Source organism: Watersipora subatra, chromosome 2 (genome assembly GCF_963576615.1).
Source record: "Watersipora subatra chromosome 2, tzWatSuba1.1, whole genome shotgun sequence".
Taxonomy (NCBI): Eukaryota; Metazoa; Bryozoa; class Gymnolaemata; order Cheilostomatida; family Watersiporidae; genus Watersipora; species Watersipora subatra.
Window position 1 is genome coordinate 33,319,089 of NC_088709.1, and position 17,227 is coordinate 33,336,315.

The 17,227-nt window shown below is 34.5% G+C and overlaps 1 protein-coding gene across 2 annotated transcripts in view; it reads left to right on the top strand.

Annotated features, from left to right (window-relative positions):
- LOC137387564 (uncharacterized) overlaps positions 1-16,201 on the top strand; it is a 47,339-nt gene extending 31,138 nt beyond the window's left edge. For both annotated transcript variants that reach the window (XM_068074024.1, XM_068074023.1), the window contains exons 5-8: positions 347-509; positions 6,282-6,397; positions 10,091-10,301; positions 15,469-16,201. In XM_068074024.1, coding sequence (XP_067930125.1) covers positions 347-509; positions 6,282-6,397; positions 10,091-10,301; positions 15,469-15,712 — 734 coding nt within the window. In that variant the 3' untranslated portion in view covers positions 15,713-16,201. The remainder of the gene's footprint in view (positions 1-346; positions 510-6,281; positions 6,398-10,090; positions 10,302-15,468) is intronic.
- The last annotated feature ends 1,026 nt before the right edge of the window (positions 16,202-17,227 follow it).

Sequence of the window (17,227 nt, forward strand, 5' to 3'; positions counted from 1 at the left end):
TATCTACACTAAAACCTATTTTACTCAGACCCAAACACAGTTATTGATGACCAACTAGCTTCAAGTATATTTGTTGTAAAGACTTCAAAACAGCTTGAAAGTCGGGTTGTAAGCCGTTGTGCTCGAAAGTACTGCCGAGTAGACTTAGTATCAACACAATATGAAAGTCAGATACCTTTGAGCTAAGGAAAAATACGGTATGCTAGAAAATGCTGTGATTTAAAAACACTTGCAACTCATCTAAATTTTACAATGTATTTTGTTGGAAAGCTTTGATGTTTGGCACTTGTTCCACAAGATCAGAATTATGAGAAAACTATTGTAATTTGGTATAGTGGTGTTACAGGTACTTCAACCAGCCAAACTCCGGCAGCGGTGGATAACGCGGTTCTAGATAAAACTTCCAAAAACATTCTAGATGATCCAAACTTTACAATTGGATTTGCAATTGGTGGTGGAATTCTGCTGCTTCTGGTCATAACATTTTTTGCTGTATATCTCTTGCAAAGGTAGGTATTCAGGCTCATTAATCATATGCACTACTATTGCTTTTCAAACCATCTTGCTGCAAGCTAAAGGTGCTCTTTGTAAACTTTGATTAAATAGCCTCATCCTACCTTGGAAAATAATCTTTTTTTGGTTATGTTAATTTTATAAAATTATTTAGTAATAGTTTAGGGTTTACTAAAAACTTTATTTAACAAAACAAACGAAATTAATTTTTGTACTTTACAACAAAAGGTAATTAAAATATGTGCATTATAATTTAACAAATACTTTGCAATACGAAGGTAAAACTCTGATTATCCTAATTATGTTGATGACATACATGTATACATGTATAAGCCAGTTGAAACTTAAATATTCTTTCATTTCTTATTGAAATAAAATTGCTTGCTTTTGAGATTGTTCATTTGTGCAAGTTCTATTATTTTAAATGCAGTTTAAAAATAAAAGTAATAATTTTACATTCTTTTTGATATTTGTGTGTAGAGATATGTGGAGACATTGTGTATTAAAGATGTGGTTGCGTCAAATTTGAGTTGATCTTAAAAGAAAGCATTTTTTTCTCTATCAGCTGATATGTTGTTTGTTGTGTTAGGTGATCTCATTGCCAAGATATTTGAAGATTAAAATCGAAAAAATCTGGCCGCGGTAAAAATGCTCAGGCCAAAAAAACATGCCCAGACTTGCCCAAAATGATGTCACACGGGATTTATCTGTCAATATATCTCGTATTCACATCGGCTATTTGCGATAAAAGTCTAGTCCTATGCGGCTCTATTGGCATATATTTTATTTTGTATTTGCTCGTGTTGGTTAGAATAAAATTTTAAACCCCACTACAGATACATTATTATGAATGTTTCAAAGGCCTCAAATAACGAAAATTGAAAATTTGTCTTACTCACTTTCTCCAAATGCTGTGTAAACATTTGAGTACCGTCTATCAATTCTACCGGTCTATGGTAATTCTGTCAAGCAAACTATGTAGATTAAGGTCTTTGTATCAGCACAGTTCCGCCGCTACCCACACTAATGATATACAGCCTCCCAAAAGCCCCGCCCACATTATGTCCGTTGCCTATCTTTGGGGCGGGGCTGTATATCATTGCCCACACTGAAAACTAGTTTCTTACTACCGTAAGTAAAATAAGCAAGCCGCGTCTTTGAAAAGAATATACATAGGAATAGAGTTTTAAAGATGAGAAGTCTGCTGCAAACTGGATTTGAACTCACATTCTCCAGTTATGCAGACATCCATATACCGTATCCAATTCACTACAATATTCTGCAAATCATGTTTTGCATTATCATCAACAATATAATTTTATTATATAATTTTTACAAGCAAAAAGATTGTCACCTCGGCATAAAGCTTTTATTAAAAATATTCATCAAGTCGTGGCCACTCACATAGTTTTAGCTGATACAATAAGACAAATTCATCTACTGCAACAAACTCAAACAAAACATCATGGTTTGTGCAGCACACATTCAAGTCTCTCTTTTCCCTTTATGACAGTTTCCACACTGACAAGGGATTCGTTAAGAGCAACACTCCGAGGCAGTTAAATTAGAAGTTTTACGAGGTTTTACGGTACATTGTATAACACTCTATCACTCACGCTTTTTGAATGGATACTTATTGAATGTACATGTATTCTGTGTTTAGGTCAAACGATGAATAGTTTTTTTTAGCTAAGACAACGTATACGTTCAATTACAACAATTTTTAAGACGTTTAAAAACATTCAACATTCCAACGTTGATTCCGTGTTGAATTGTTGTAAAAATTGTTGTAATTAAACGTATACGTTATTTTAGCTTAAAAAACTATTCATTGTTTGACTTAAACACAGAATACATGTACATTCAATAAGTATCCATTCAAAAAGCGTGAGTGATAGAGTGATATACAATGTGCCGTAAAACCTCTTAAAACTTCTAATTGAACTGCCTCGGAAGGTTGCTATTAACCAATCCCCACTGACAAAGCTGCTTCTGCTGGTGGGAAGACATAAACATCCTGTAATCAGTAAAACAAATGCAATAAATATATGTCATTCATAGATATGTCATTTTAAAGCGTATCTACTGAAAGCTTTCAAATTGGGAGTTTGATAGACTGCGAGTGTAAATTTAGAAACGAATAAATGTTTAACAAAGGCACAATACGCCAAGCCATTGATTCGAAGCTTTGGTTCTGGAAGTTAAAGATTTGCATTGATCATTCGATTTTCTTCATTTTCTACAAGTGAAAAGTGAACATCTAAAGTCAAGTCATAAATCTAATTTGCTAGATAAAACTGCCACAGAAAATTTGAAGCAAATGTAGCTAGGTGAACCGATAAAAAACATAAAACAATGGTTAGTGATAGCAAAAAGTTATAATTTTATTAATTAGTACATGTATTAATGAGTACTAAAATATTACCTTTAGTATATTCCCCAGGGCTGATACTCCTTCCTAAAAGGCCCATTAGGTTCGGCCCAAAATCACGTTTTAGGGGGGTTATCAGACCATGAGGCACTGTCAGTGAATTTGCTACTTTAGGGGTGGTTTCCACAGCCAAGCCAGTAAAAGGGCCCATGCTCATTAAGGTTTTATTCAGCCAAAGTAATACCAAAAAATTGCACCGAAATTCCAGTCTTCATTTTAATACAAATCGCATTAGAATCTGCATGCTTGCTGCCGGGAAACAAATGGAAAAGAGACAGTCAACACTGAATCATCTTAGCAACTCTTTAGCCATATACTCAGAACGAATGATATGCTATTTCTTTCATTGATATTTACTATGTTTTCCTTTGTAAATTAAAATGATGATTTGATGGTTGATGTTTGGAATCAGTTTTATTAACCCTTTTTGCAGGCTTGGTGACATTTTGTCGTTTTGCGATACTGATGCTAGTCGGCAGAGCAACTATTATGTCGCCACACGAACGGTTTTTATAAATTGATTTATGGTTAGCTAATTGCCTGTTTTTGTTTAATATTTTACTAATAGTAAACTAAAATATATCAGTCTCTGTTAGCAACAAAAAATAAGCCGTTTGCAGAAAAAAAACGATCGTTTTTGCAATACTAAACAAACAAAAAATTCGAAATAAAAACGTATCTAAATAAAATTGGGAATTTTGTTTGTAGGTTTTTTCTTCTTTATTAATGCATGAATCATATTGGATGTTTAGCAGGGCGTGGAACCTGGGCGCCCTTTAGAAAACTCCCAGTGTTTAGGGGGTGTATTTCAAATTGACCAACCAGGTGATTGGGGGTACAATATCCAAATTCAAATTGACCAACCAGGTGATTGGGGGTACAATATCCAAGTCTGGGCCTATCCAGGTGGGTGTTTCTTTCAGCGTATCAGCCCTGGGGTATATTCATCAATCTAAGCCATTGTATTGCTAGATGCTAAAGATTAAAAAGAAGCCGTCAAGAACTCACTGTACATACGTATCTCGCACGAGCAGGAAATTAAATTTAAGCCTCAAACAGGGAAATATAATCTGAATGTAAACTCAACAGGAAACTCTATAGGAGACTCAAAGTGAAAGATAAATTTACCTCCATTCTCCGATCTTCCTCCGTAGAACTTTAACTACCTGATGCCAAGAAAACTCGGTGTCATCTTCGCAGTAACTTTACAGCAACTTTTACAATTATGTTGTTCGCCAATAAAACGTGTCGATTGAGTAATTCATTAAAGTAACGATGTTAATTAATTTATTAAATATCGATGTCCATGCGATTTAATAATAGAGTAAAATTCTTAAATTTGAGATCACAGACAACGCGTTTTACAAGTGATAACATTTATTACAGCCTGTATAAAAATTTCGTGCTGATGATTGGCTAAGGAAGCGGCCTCATATTTATCGCTCGTGGTTTCTTTTCAGATATATTGCTTGTGACGTCACGAAAGAAGCACCCGCTGGAACATGAGCTTTTTAAAAGAGGGCTTCATTCAAACGCATATACGTATCTCTGGACAGGGCTGGTCTACAAAGACAAAAATGCCATCAAATTGTAGCTGATGTTTTAGCCTTTTATGGGTCTTAATGTCATTAAATCAAATTTTTTTGACGCAACCACATATCTAACAATCAAAAAGAGTTGTTTGTAATAAACTAGCAAGTGGAGCTAAATGAAAAATATTCATGCTGACACCAACATACTACATTTACCATTGTGTGTTTCAGTTTATGTACTTTATGCTACTGAATTCTACAATTCACTATTCTGACTCCTCCACAATACTTGTGGATTATTTCCTTTCACAACCTTTCAAAAGGAGATAATCCACAATACTTGTGGATTATCTCCTTTTGAAACACTTTTGTTTAACTCATTCAATAATTCCCGATTTCTCATTTTTGGTGGATGTGAGGAAAAAACATCATTTTGTTAACAATTACTAATGCTGACAGAAAGTTAAACATATGTGATTAATTAAGTTTTTTCACTTAACAATTAGCAAAAACACTGAGTTTCATTGCTGGTCTTGCTTCTGCTACTGCTGTGATTAACATACTTTATTGCTATATACTAGCACTTTGAGCAACTAAGACTTTATATATTGCAGAACACTCACTGCACTTTAATTATATAACCTGTTATGAACGGCTTCCAAAGTTACAATAACCAGCTCTCTCTTATTACTGGTTTTGTTTCAAGTTTCAGTAGATTGGTGCTGCTCAGCAATCTTCTTAGACTGCTCTTTTTAGTAGATAAATTCCGTAAGCAACGAGCTTACTTTTTGCATATTTATTCCTGTTTTTATTCTAATTAAAAAAATTGCTACTAAAAACAGTCTTGAATATGTAATGATTATGTTGAATTCGTGTCAGCAAGTTGAATAACGAAAAGTAATGTTATGCCTCTCTTGTTTAGCCACTGGCTAAGTGTTGGTCTAATACAAATTTTTAATGCAGTGATAGTGGAGTAGCAGCTAGGGGCACTGGTGCCACAGCCGCTACGCTGGTCTGACAAGCGGATCATGTTTCTATAGAGTGCTATAATAGAGTGATGGTTGAGCGTCACTTTCTGTTAAGGCATCTGAAGTGACAAGAAATCAAGACCTATGTGCACTCACAAGTGTGCCATCATTGGTCACTTAGGCCATCATTGGTCACTTAGGCCATCATTGGTCACTTAGGCCATCATTGGTCACTTAGGCCATCATCGGTCACTAAGGCCATCATCGGTCACTAAGGCCATCATCGGTCGCTAAGGCCATTACCATGGCACAAACACGGCGGCGTTTACGCTTTCAAACAGCGACACCGCATCACGGCAAAATGAGCGCCACGCAGCTGTTTCCATGACAACATAACATTACAATATGGAAGTGTACCGTTACACTATCACTGTAAGGAAACATAGTATATGTCTTAGCTTGTGTAGACGCTGTACCATTTACATTCTAAGCTCTCATAATCGAAGTTAAATCTATGGTTGAGATATCACTTTTGCTTTGTGATCAGTGGCGTGGGCTAAACATTGAAAAGTCAGCAATGTATGTAAGGTAAGGCCAACCAGACGACCAGCTATCTCACCAGATGACTAGCTATCTAACCAGGCAACTACATGTAGCTATCTAACCAGACAACTAGCTATCCAACCAGACGACTATAGCTATCTAACCAGATGACTAACTACCTAACCAAGTGACTAGCTATCTAACCAGACTACTAGCTATCTAACCAGACGACTAGCTATTTAACTGAACTCCTAAAACCAGGCCAAATTATTGAGTGGTTTATGACTACTGCAGAAGACAGAAGCAGAGACCAAAGCCACGTAGCCAATCTCCTGCGTCAGCAAATTTCTACAATGAGGAGCATAACTATGACAGCATAGATTTGATAGCCAACAGCTGTCACAATGGAGGTGGGTAGATTTTACACAGTATAACATTATAGCTGACTCACCAGACTGTTTGATTGGCTCAAACTCTGTTTCCTAAAATAGACTTTATTTGCTGGAATAATCAAATCATACAAATGTCAAACTTTTTTATGCACTATCGAAACTTCCCCGTGTATTTATCTTGAGACAGATAGTGAACTATGAAATATGGCCACAAGCTTCAGTAAAGGATTCATTGCTAATAATTCACAGCATAAAAAGGCTACAAAGAAGCTGCTGACTAAGTTCTTGCACTATTGGCAGTTCGTATGGTTTGCTGGTCAAAAAGTGTAAAAGCATTTATATAAGTTTGATAAGTTAAACTTAAATCCAAAGTTGTGGGTGTCAACTATATATTGATAATATTAATAGAGTTTTTAAGATTCTTGTAAACTTCATGTAAATGGTTTGCTGCCTTTTCTATACTTTGTTTGCAAGCTTTTTCGGCTTCATTAATGAACTGTTTTATAATGATAGTTTTTTCTAAAACTTAGCTTGCACTTTGTGTTATCTCAACAAGCTCTGCATTTAAGCTACTTTCTAGACTTAAATGATTGAGCTTTTAGCTCTTTTCTACCAAATTATTTTTTATTAGGATATTTTTTATCGTAAAACTTAATATTTGAAAATGCCATATTCAAGTTGCTGTAGCTTTTCAGCCACAATATCTATGAGAAATGTTTTGGTGCCAAATGAAACAGTATACAATTTTCCAAAAGCCAATGTCATAAAAAGGCTGCACATGCGTTGCAGAATAAACTCGGACACTTTTCGGTTCATTTATGGTTCTATTATGAGCATGTTCTAAGTCGGACAGGTTCTCATCATTATTCTAGCTTATAACATTAGGCACATTAGCATACAAAAATATGGCAGTAATCCCACGACCAAACGAGCGGAGTGAAGTGTGGGAGTTTTTATGATAAATGCATGTGCACACAACTTACGAAAATTATTCATCAACAATGAGACGAACCCTCGTCAAGAAATTTCATCAACAAATTTAAGCATCGTTATGTAAAGTCGTTAAAGTATAATAACAATACAAAACACATTTAAACCTATTTAAATATGTTACCGAGTCTTTGTAAACCGTTGGTATTATCTTAAAACTTACCCATCTGATCGGATTATACACAAATAGACAGATTAATTTCAACGAAAATCGCCACAAAACACTTGAAAAGCGTGGTTTAATAAAAGTCAAGACCGTAAATTGAAACGCCGAGGGACAGATAATAAAACAATGAAGTCTTGCGCATTTCACGAAAAATTAACGTGTACGTTTCACCAGTCTATAGCATTGTCGAATTGCCGAAGGTTTTGGCAATTAACATAGGAGTACAGAAATCGTTTCATTTTTGCCGATTTCAATTTTTTCATTTTCATTTGCCGACACATTTGAATACTTTCGCATTCTAACTGATGTCCAACGCAGTATAAGTAAAGCAAATGACGATGATATTTTTTAACGTTTCTTATGAGATTATTACAATAATTAATTATAAGTTTGGATGACTACAGAACAATGACTACGCAGTACAGACTTTCTAAAAATCTAACGCAGTGTAAGTAAAGGCATGACGATGATATTTTTTCTAATGGTTCTAATGAGATTATTGCAATAATTAATTATAAGTTTGGATGACTACAGGACAATGACTACGTAGTACAGATTTTCTAAAAATCTATATAAATATCACAACTTCGTGATATTGTTAGCTATGCCATTTTGAAATGTAAACAAAATTGTGCATTGGTTTTTTATTATTACTATATAAATAATATTGGTTATTCTAATAATGTCAGTGCATTTTACTTCTAATATTGGCCAATATTGCATTTTCTTTTTTGCAGGAGGAGAGATATAAACATAATCTTTTCCTTTCATTATTGCTATTTGTTGTATATAATAACACCCACACCCAGTACATTACAGTTACCATTGCAGTTATCCTATTGCACTGCAGTGCCATTTGACTGCTAATATTGCATTTCTCAACCATCAGTACCCTTTTTTTTCCAATATCACTTTGGTCATGGGCTGTATGACAGTGGAATTTCTAGTATATGTATATTAGCAATAATCTCATTTCAAGCATCAATGTTTTTTACAATTTTCTATACAATAATCATAAAACAAAAAACTTGTAATTATTTAAAAGTTGAAGATTTTTAAATAAGTTTTAATAGAAAAAATTAAAATTTAAAGATTTTAATTTTGAAATATTATGGCAGCACTTGATAGAAAAATAGTGATACGTTTTGATAAAATTTACAAAAATCTACTTGATTGTTGTGCAAGTTCATTTTAAACTGACTCACACCAGATAGCTGACTCACACCAGATAGCTGACTCACACCAAATAGCTGACTCACACCAAATAGCTGACTCACACCGGATAGCTGACTCACACCGGATAGCTGACTCACACCGGATAGCTGACTCAAACCGGATAGCTGACTCACACCGGATAGCTGACTCACACCGGATAGCTGACTCTCACCAGATAGCTGACTCACACCAGATAGCTGACTCACACCGGATAACTGACTCACACCAGATAGCTGACTCACACCAGATAGCTGACTCCGACAATAGGCCTCTTTTACGGCTCATTCACTAAACTCTAGCTAATGCACTGAACGCTAGTGGTAGTTGTTTTGTGTAAGGGGCCCGTTGTTGAAGAACTGTTTTAGCTGAGCAATTGAAAATCGAATCTGTTGAAACTAGGTAACCTTTCTATATTCATTTACCTCTCATAACTTCATTAGCACTCTGTACTCCTATTTGCCACTTTTGCATATTGACACACTAGTTTTTATATTTATTTATCAACATGAAAATAACTATGCTTATAAAATGATTATAAAATGAAAAGATTATATTCAGTAGTTGTCAGCAGACCTGCTGTACAAAAGGCAATGTTTCAAATAGTTTTCAAGTATTTTTGGGAGTTTTAGTGTTGTGCCGACAGAATGCTAAAAGAACATTAAGCTGTGTTTTTAAGCTTTTTGAAAACTAACTGTAAATACTATCAGTTTTTGAACTCAACACAAATGCTAGTCAGGCTTTTGCTTAAAAATTGGTAAAGTTATTTTTCAATAGAACACTTTTCATCCTTTTTTAACAAATTTATCGCAAGATGTTTTTGTAGATGTATTTAAAAACACAAAACTTTTGTCACACAACTACTACAGAGCTTGGTGTATACAGTTTCAAGCCGGTTCGTGACAGATCTTTTTAGTGTTCTGTTTACCAAGGCCAAAGAATGGCTTTGAAATGATAGCTTATTCTTATCTTGAAAATTGTTGTAGCCTAAAATTATAATCATTAAGAAAACTTAAACTTTATGGATCAAGAAAGTTTACACACCTTTCTACATTTTAAAGATTTTGTTTGAAAGAATTAATTCTTTGTCACCAGCTAGACAATATGAGCATACTTACAACAGTAGTCAAAGGGTACCCACTCCATTCATAGTGTCTGTTTACCAGATTGACTAGGAAAGATAGCAGTCAATTTCAAAGATTTTTACTTTATGATTATTTAAAATAATCAAAAATTTTAACAAACTGATTTGAATCAGGTTTGTTCCAAGTTACGCAAAAATCAATTCATCGTGACAGCATTTGAGTTGAACTAGCCCACTCATGCTGTTATTTATAACACAGAAGACAACGTCTACCACACCTTAGATGATGGTTCCCCTGCTCAACCAGAGACTGCGGCGTACATTGGTCCTCATGAGATGGCGGCTACCACACCTAAACCTATAAGTGATAAAAAACGGCGCTTTGGACTCGCAAGTTTTAAAGATGACAGTTCAGCTCTTAAGGATGTTGATGATAACTCCAACAACTATCGCAAATCAAGCATAAAAAGGTAGGGCAACTTCTACTTAGCCAATGAATATTCTGAGCTAGTACTTCCTATTAAGTTATTTGCGAGTTTGGCAATAGTCCAAAGATAAATGTGCTGAGATTTTAGGCTCATGTTTATCAGGTTGTTTACTTTCAAAGCACTGGCAACCGGATAAAAGATCGTGTCTCCAAAATGAATGATAATTAGTCTGCAGATTGTAGCGCCCTGGTGAAGGAAAACTTTTGTATGTTTGCTCAAGACCGTCATGAAAACTGCATGTTATGCAGAAGGAATCTTACTAAAGTTCATTATATTGGCAATGCTTATTACGGCGTACCAATTGACTAAGATTGATTATCTGATCGTCGCTCAAAGAGATTTATAATGATGATCGAAGAATAATTAAAATTTATTGTAAGAATTTAATATGAATTTGAATAAAATAGAAATCAATCCAATTATCTATGAAAGATATTTAAGCAAATAATTTTCAACAACAAAATTCTAAAAGTTGCATATTGATAAAAATAAAATAAAGAGCATAAAATCATTGTACCTGAAAGCATGCAATAAAAACTGCTATAAACTAGCTATTATACAATATTGTAGTTATAAAGGTTTGTGTGTCGTCCCAGTTATACTACCCAATACTATCAAATAATTTATATCTCTTGTTTGGCTTATGTAAAACATTGCCAAACAGTAGTCTATGAAAGAGTTGATGGGCAGTAAATGCTAATAATTACTGAACTAACAACTTTCAATACAACTACAAACAGTGACTCGTTTTACATCCAGCAGTTAGAATCAACATGTTTATTACACTATGTCAGTGATTGAAACTGAAAAGTAGTGCAAACCCACAGCAAAAGGAGGGCAAACCCACAGTGGAAGTAGGACGAGTCAACAGCGAGAGCTTTTTTGGGGGATTTAGAATATGCCTTTACGCGTAACCCCCATGCAAACTCTGCTTGATGCATCTGTGTTTAGATCGGTGAAGGTTTTTTATGTTTGGCATTCTATATAATAAGTGGAAGTATTTTGCTACTCACCGAGATGACTATGGTTACAAAATAAGTGTGAAAAACCTAAATAACTACCGTTTAGGTTTAATAGCTGTAATACCATTTTGATTTTTTATCGGGAAAGATAAATGTCACCTGCCATGAATATTGATGTTAAGACAGTAGCTGGATTACATTTTGAGAAAAGCTCACGTTTATTAAGAGAAGAGCATAAGCAAATTGACAGCCTGTTTATCAAAAACTAGTTTTCAAAATGTTAAATAGCCATTTGCTGTTCAGTCTACACATGCATAGTAAGCAATCGTTCACGGCGATCGTCAGAATCTTATATTAAACGTTGTCTTCTCTTTCTTATTGTTGTCTCATGATCAGACAACTCTTTGCAATTTAAAGTCATTCATTTGTTAAAAATTTGCAGATGTGTTTTTAAGCTTGTAATGTCGAAGTCATTTTTAAAGCATGCATAGTAGCACACCTCGAATTTACTGCAATTAACAGGCTCTGTTTTTGGATTCATCTCAGCAGCCATTCGATTAAGTTTCAAGTTAAAAAGTTAAATTGTAGAATTTACATAGGAACATTATTAAGCCAGCAGCTATAAGTTTTTACAAACTTTTACTTTATCTCTATAGAGTTTAAGCTATTCTGGCTAAAATCTTAGGCTATCAAAAACTGCAGCACAATTATTCAGCTTTAACAAGTTTTCCAAGTAGTAGTCCATGTTGCTTAGATTTTAATTTAAATTACTTACATAGATCACGCTAACAAACAATTGACAGTAATGTGCGATTTCTTTTAGCTTCTGGCTGCGTAAAATTCTCCATTCAAAAGAATTTTACACAAAGATCAAAAGTAATGTTAAAGCCTGGCCCATATTCCCTGGAGCGACTGGGCGGCTGAACCGCCCCAACCTTTTTGTAATTTTTAACGGCTATGTACTAAGAATTGCAGTCTAAGCTCATTCACTTAGAATTTCCAACTACTAACTACGAGTGCTAGTTGCGCTCTAGTGCAACTAGCAATGAGGCTCACTAATCTAGTAGGTATTGGTTTTGCCTGCCACTAATGCAGTGAGTGAGAGATCCTTTGCTGCATCGGGCAAGCTCATCTAAATAATCTTCTAATATTACACATATATAAAGATGTTGAAATACATGTAGATACAGAATCAGTTGTGAAAGGTTTCTGCCATGGAAATATTGACAGGACAAAAGCTATTGCAATAAAAAAGTAATAGCTCTTGTTCTTTCAATGTTTTTTTACAGAAATCTGTATTGTCATGAGTTTTATATCTTTCAATGAATAAAGAAAAAGTTTTGCCTACCATGAACCACAAGCAATATATTTATGTAGATTTCGATGCTTACAGTTGATTGCATTTATGCATACTTTGAGGGTTGTCCAAAAAGGTTGCCTAAAAGGTTCAGAGCTCCGGGGCGCTGCCCCGTATCCCGTCGAAGAGGGGCGCTAACACTGTCCCCTAAACCCCCAAGAGCTCATAACTAGTCGCCTAACATTTGCAGCCCCAACTTGCAACAAGGGAAAAAAGGGCCTGACTAATGCCTACTTGATTGTTTAAAAGTTTGGTTAACATATTTTCAGTTTATTTTTAATTCAGGCAGCCGGACTAATATCATAAAAGAAGCTGTCATGTTCCTTTACTGCTCTGCAAGTATCAAACCACTTGAGTACAAGGCAATGGTATATACAGTTTTTGATAAATATATATAATTGCCTTGAATTTTACCGTCTTATATATATAACACTGTAAAATTCAATGTGTGTGCTCACAAGAGATTTGCATGCCAGAAACTGCCAGTGGATCTCTGTTTTTGTTAGTTTGGTCGCCTTCTTATATAGTTTTGGCGATGTGGTAAACCCTGCTGGTAACTTTGCTGTGGTAAACCCACCCGATGGCTAACTCACTGGTTGGGAAACTCGGTGGCACTACAACTAGTCATGTCTTTGGCCAGGGGGTTGCCTGGCTCAGTCCTGATAGTGTTGGCTTGTCCTTTCATACTCTCGGCCGTGGGCCCAGCAATCTGCCGCCACAACTTAACATCTTTAAACGGCAGACCAGAAGTATTAGAACAATTCATCATGATTACCAGTGTTTTGAATAAAACCAAAAAAGAAATTTCTTGTGAAGACTTGCAACTTTTCAATTTCAATGTACCTTCAATTCTAATGAGTTTAAGTCTAATGTTTTTATTTAGCAAGTAAAACTAAATTGTGATTTTTTTCCAAAGTCGAGGTCATAATGGGTGTTAAAATACTGATATTTGGCAGGTTTTTAAAGTATGAATGTTTATTGCATGCCCGTTCTTTTTCGATAGTATTTATTTGTTCTTCAGTGCCAAGCCAGTCGATATTAGCTTCCTAATGATTTTTCTCGCCGAGCCAAAACTTTTACATCTAGCAACTGTTAATTAATTACTTTCACGGAACGAAAAAAAAAACTTGTGTCAATTTGTACAGCTCACTGATGTTTTCTAAGCATATATATATATTAGCTTTAAAATAGTAGCATAGATCATATCGTAATTACTCAAGCAGATAGTCAGTTGTTATATAACATCTTTATAAATATAATGATTTTTAAAAAAACTATAAAAAAACAGAATCAAATCAAATGTCGGGATTGGTTTATTGGACATGGTTGCTTCACCAGGTGTTACCAGGATTGGTTTTCAAAGAGTTAAACCTTTGACTGCCACACTATTCGTTGCGCTGAGTACTCTGTTGCCACATTTTCTTTACTCATAAACACGGTATTTTGCTTTGCTCTGTTGTTCCTTGGTCCATCTAGCCCAAATTAACAATATATCATTAGAACTCTGTAAACAACAGAATATGACCAGTAGTACTTGTCTTGGGTGACCTTATAGCAAACCAGATCATTCCGAATAAAAAAAGGTGTTTTTTTTTAAATAAAAATACAACTGTCGGGGCTCTAATTCATACTTCATAAATGCTAGTTGTTTTATTATGCTGCTATAGAAGTATTAAAATAATGTGAACATTTTAATTTTTTGAAACAGTTTTTAAAAAACTAGAATAAATTAATGTAGTGTTATATAATGTAATATGATGTAATATGAATATAATACAATCCGGAAACGGAACTCTGAAAAAAAGATTGACTAACAAATAAATGTGTAGCATTCAAAATATGATTATCGATAGCAGAAACGTCTTAAAATTAAAGACACTGAGTTTTCCCATTTAGGAAAGCTTCAAATTTAAACTAAAAAACATTGCAGCAACGCTAGACATAAAACACCATACCAAAAACGTAAATCTTATTATAGAAACAAACTGTTTCGGATAATTGACTTTTGCAAAACATTGGTTTTTCTGTTGTTGAGTAAAGCATTCACCAACCAATATAACATTTCCTTTTATTATTTCATAGATATATAAAAGTTTATACTGTGTTGCAACTTAGATTAAGAATGCTGTCACAAAGCTTTGAAAGTGTTGATAAAAATTGAAAAATGTTTGCAACATCACAAATAAATGGTATTTTGTCACCATGCATTTTTTTCACTACCATTAATTAAATTATAAATCATTAATTATTAAATCATACGCAATCTAATTATATTTCTGCTGTGAATGTATCAGATTTATAAATGTTTTGTAAACATGCTATGCTCATTCACCGACCATTGATTTTCAACAATTCCTAGTCATTGCAGATTCATGGAAATGTGAAATTGACACTCAGGTCACGAAAGCGTTTGTGCAGAAATACGAAAATGGCTGAAAGAGTTAAAAATAATATTCAAAATCAATGATATTTCTAATGGTTGAATTAACTTTTTCAAAAGCAAAAAGTGTACTTAGAACAAACATATTTACAAAAACAGATGATACACGCTCGTTTACCTCAATAATGTTTTTTTCAGCTCCAAGACTTTTTACATGTACATGTAGCTTGTCATTTTGACCAATAAATTACTTGATTAGTTTCTGGTTACTCTTTTTGGTGGGTTTCGTTGTCTATTTGGTTCTGCCAGACGCATATGCTGCATAATATTATATTAATATAGATTATATATTGCTGTGTGATTCTATCTGGAATCTCTAATCATTGAGTTGTGAATTGTTTTACTGATTTTTACTCGTATGGAACGAGACTAAGTTTTTCTATGCTGCAGGAATTCTGAAGAGCTTTATGCAAGCATATCAGATGTGTTCATGGCAGCTCGACCATCTGATGAAAATCTACATAAGGCGCCAGTAGATTCAAACACTACGGTTGAATGTGGCGACACAATGGAAGCAATATATGATAGCGGTGAAGTGCTCTACAAAACTCCAACTTCTGATAATGGAGAAATAGAAATGGTTGAGAATGATTTATATGAACCAACTAGTCCTTCGGTTGGTCAGTCTGCCTAATTTTCTCAGACTTGTTCTTTGTCATATCTTTTTATGGTTTATTATAATGTGCCCTATTCGTCTTCAGATTCATGGTAACCTTTTTGGAAAACTAATTCCTAATGAATCTTTTTAAAGCTGCATTTCTTAAAAGTTACTGCAGGTACAACACAGTGTATAATGTTTGCAGGTACAACACAGTGTATAATGTTTGCCAAGTTTCAGAACACAAGATGTTTATCTATATAATAGTTAATTATGTTCCAACTTTGTGCATTAAAATTAGTTATAGTTTGATGACTAATTTTTTCTGATGGATTAGATTTTGCTATCATGGATGTCAGTTAAGATATGAATTGTCAATACAACCCACATAGCATTTTTCCTACATTACCAAAATTGTAATATTTTTTGTTACTCGTTATAGAAATTTATACTTATTTACGATCAACTTTTGCCTTTTTGTGTAATAGATAAATACAATGGAATAAATATTTACTATAATCTTTATTGAATCTATATATATTTCTTAAAGCTTGTCATCTGTTTTCAGTTTGTTCAGCTATAGCTATTGTTATCTTGGAATAACAATCACTTATTGTAGATGATTTGAACTCAGATCCTCCATTTCACCAGTCAGATGCCATACCAGCTCAGCCGCACAAACTTGATCACTTCACTAAGCAATATATGTCACTATATGGGAGCAAATACGACCACGGCATTGAGTACTACGCATGCAGGGTGATTGACTAATGTCACTGAAAGAATAGCTCTTATTAGTATGCTTACTCAAATTATGCATTGGCAATGTGCCAAGCTAATAGCAAGTGGCAGGCAACGTTCATAACCTTTCATTGTTTATAAGTTGATTTTTGATATCCGGGCAACTTCGGGTAGCACAACTAGTGTTTTACTATAATAAGAGGCTGTGTCGGTCTATGCAGATGAGAGGTAAGACTGCATCTTCGAAACTGACAGTAATTAAAAGCAAAGTTCAAACTACTCTTTCAACTTTATATATAAACTTATATATATAAATAAATATTCTGTATACATATATAAACTAAATGATTTTAGACAAAAATTTTCGTAGTCGTTAGAACTTTGTTTTGCGCTTGGGGCTCAACAGATTGCGACCAAGACTAAACAGCTTTTTACTAATAACACGCCTACCTTCGACTCAACATTGGGTCAAAAGACATAGAGGGCAAAAATCATTAGGTGCAAAGATTGTTGGGTGCCAAGGTCGGAAGGTGCAAAGGATGCTAAGCGCAAAGGTCGTCAAGCACAAAGGTTGTTAACCACAAAGGTCGTTGAGCGCAAAGCTCATTAAGCGCAAAAGTCGTCAAGCGCAAAAATTGTCGTCTGTAAAGGTCGTCAAGTGCAAAGGTCGTCGAGTGCAAAGGTTGTCAACTGTAAAGGTCGTCGAGTGCAAAGGTCATTGATTGTAAAGTCAAATGTTATAGACAAAAGTGGGAAGTTTATAGACTACAACCAGATGTAAATCTATCATGTGATTTATAATGTGATTTA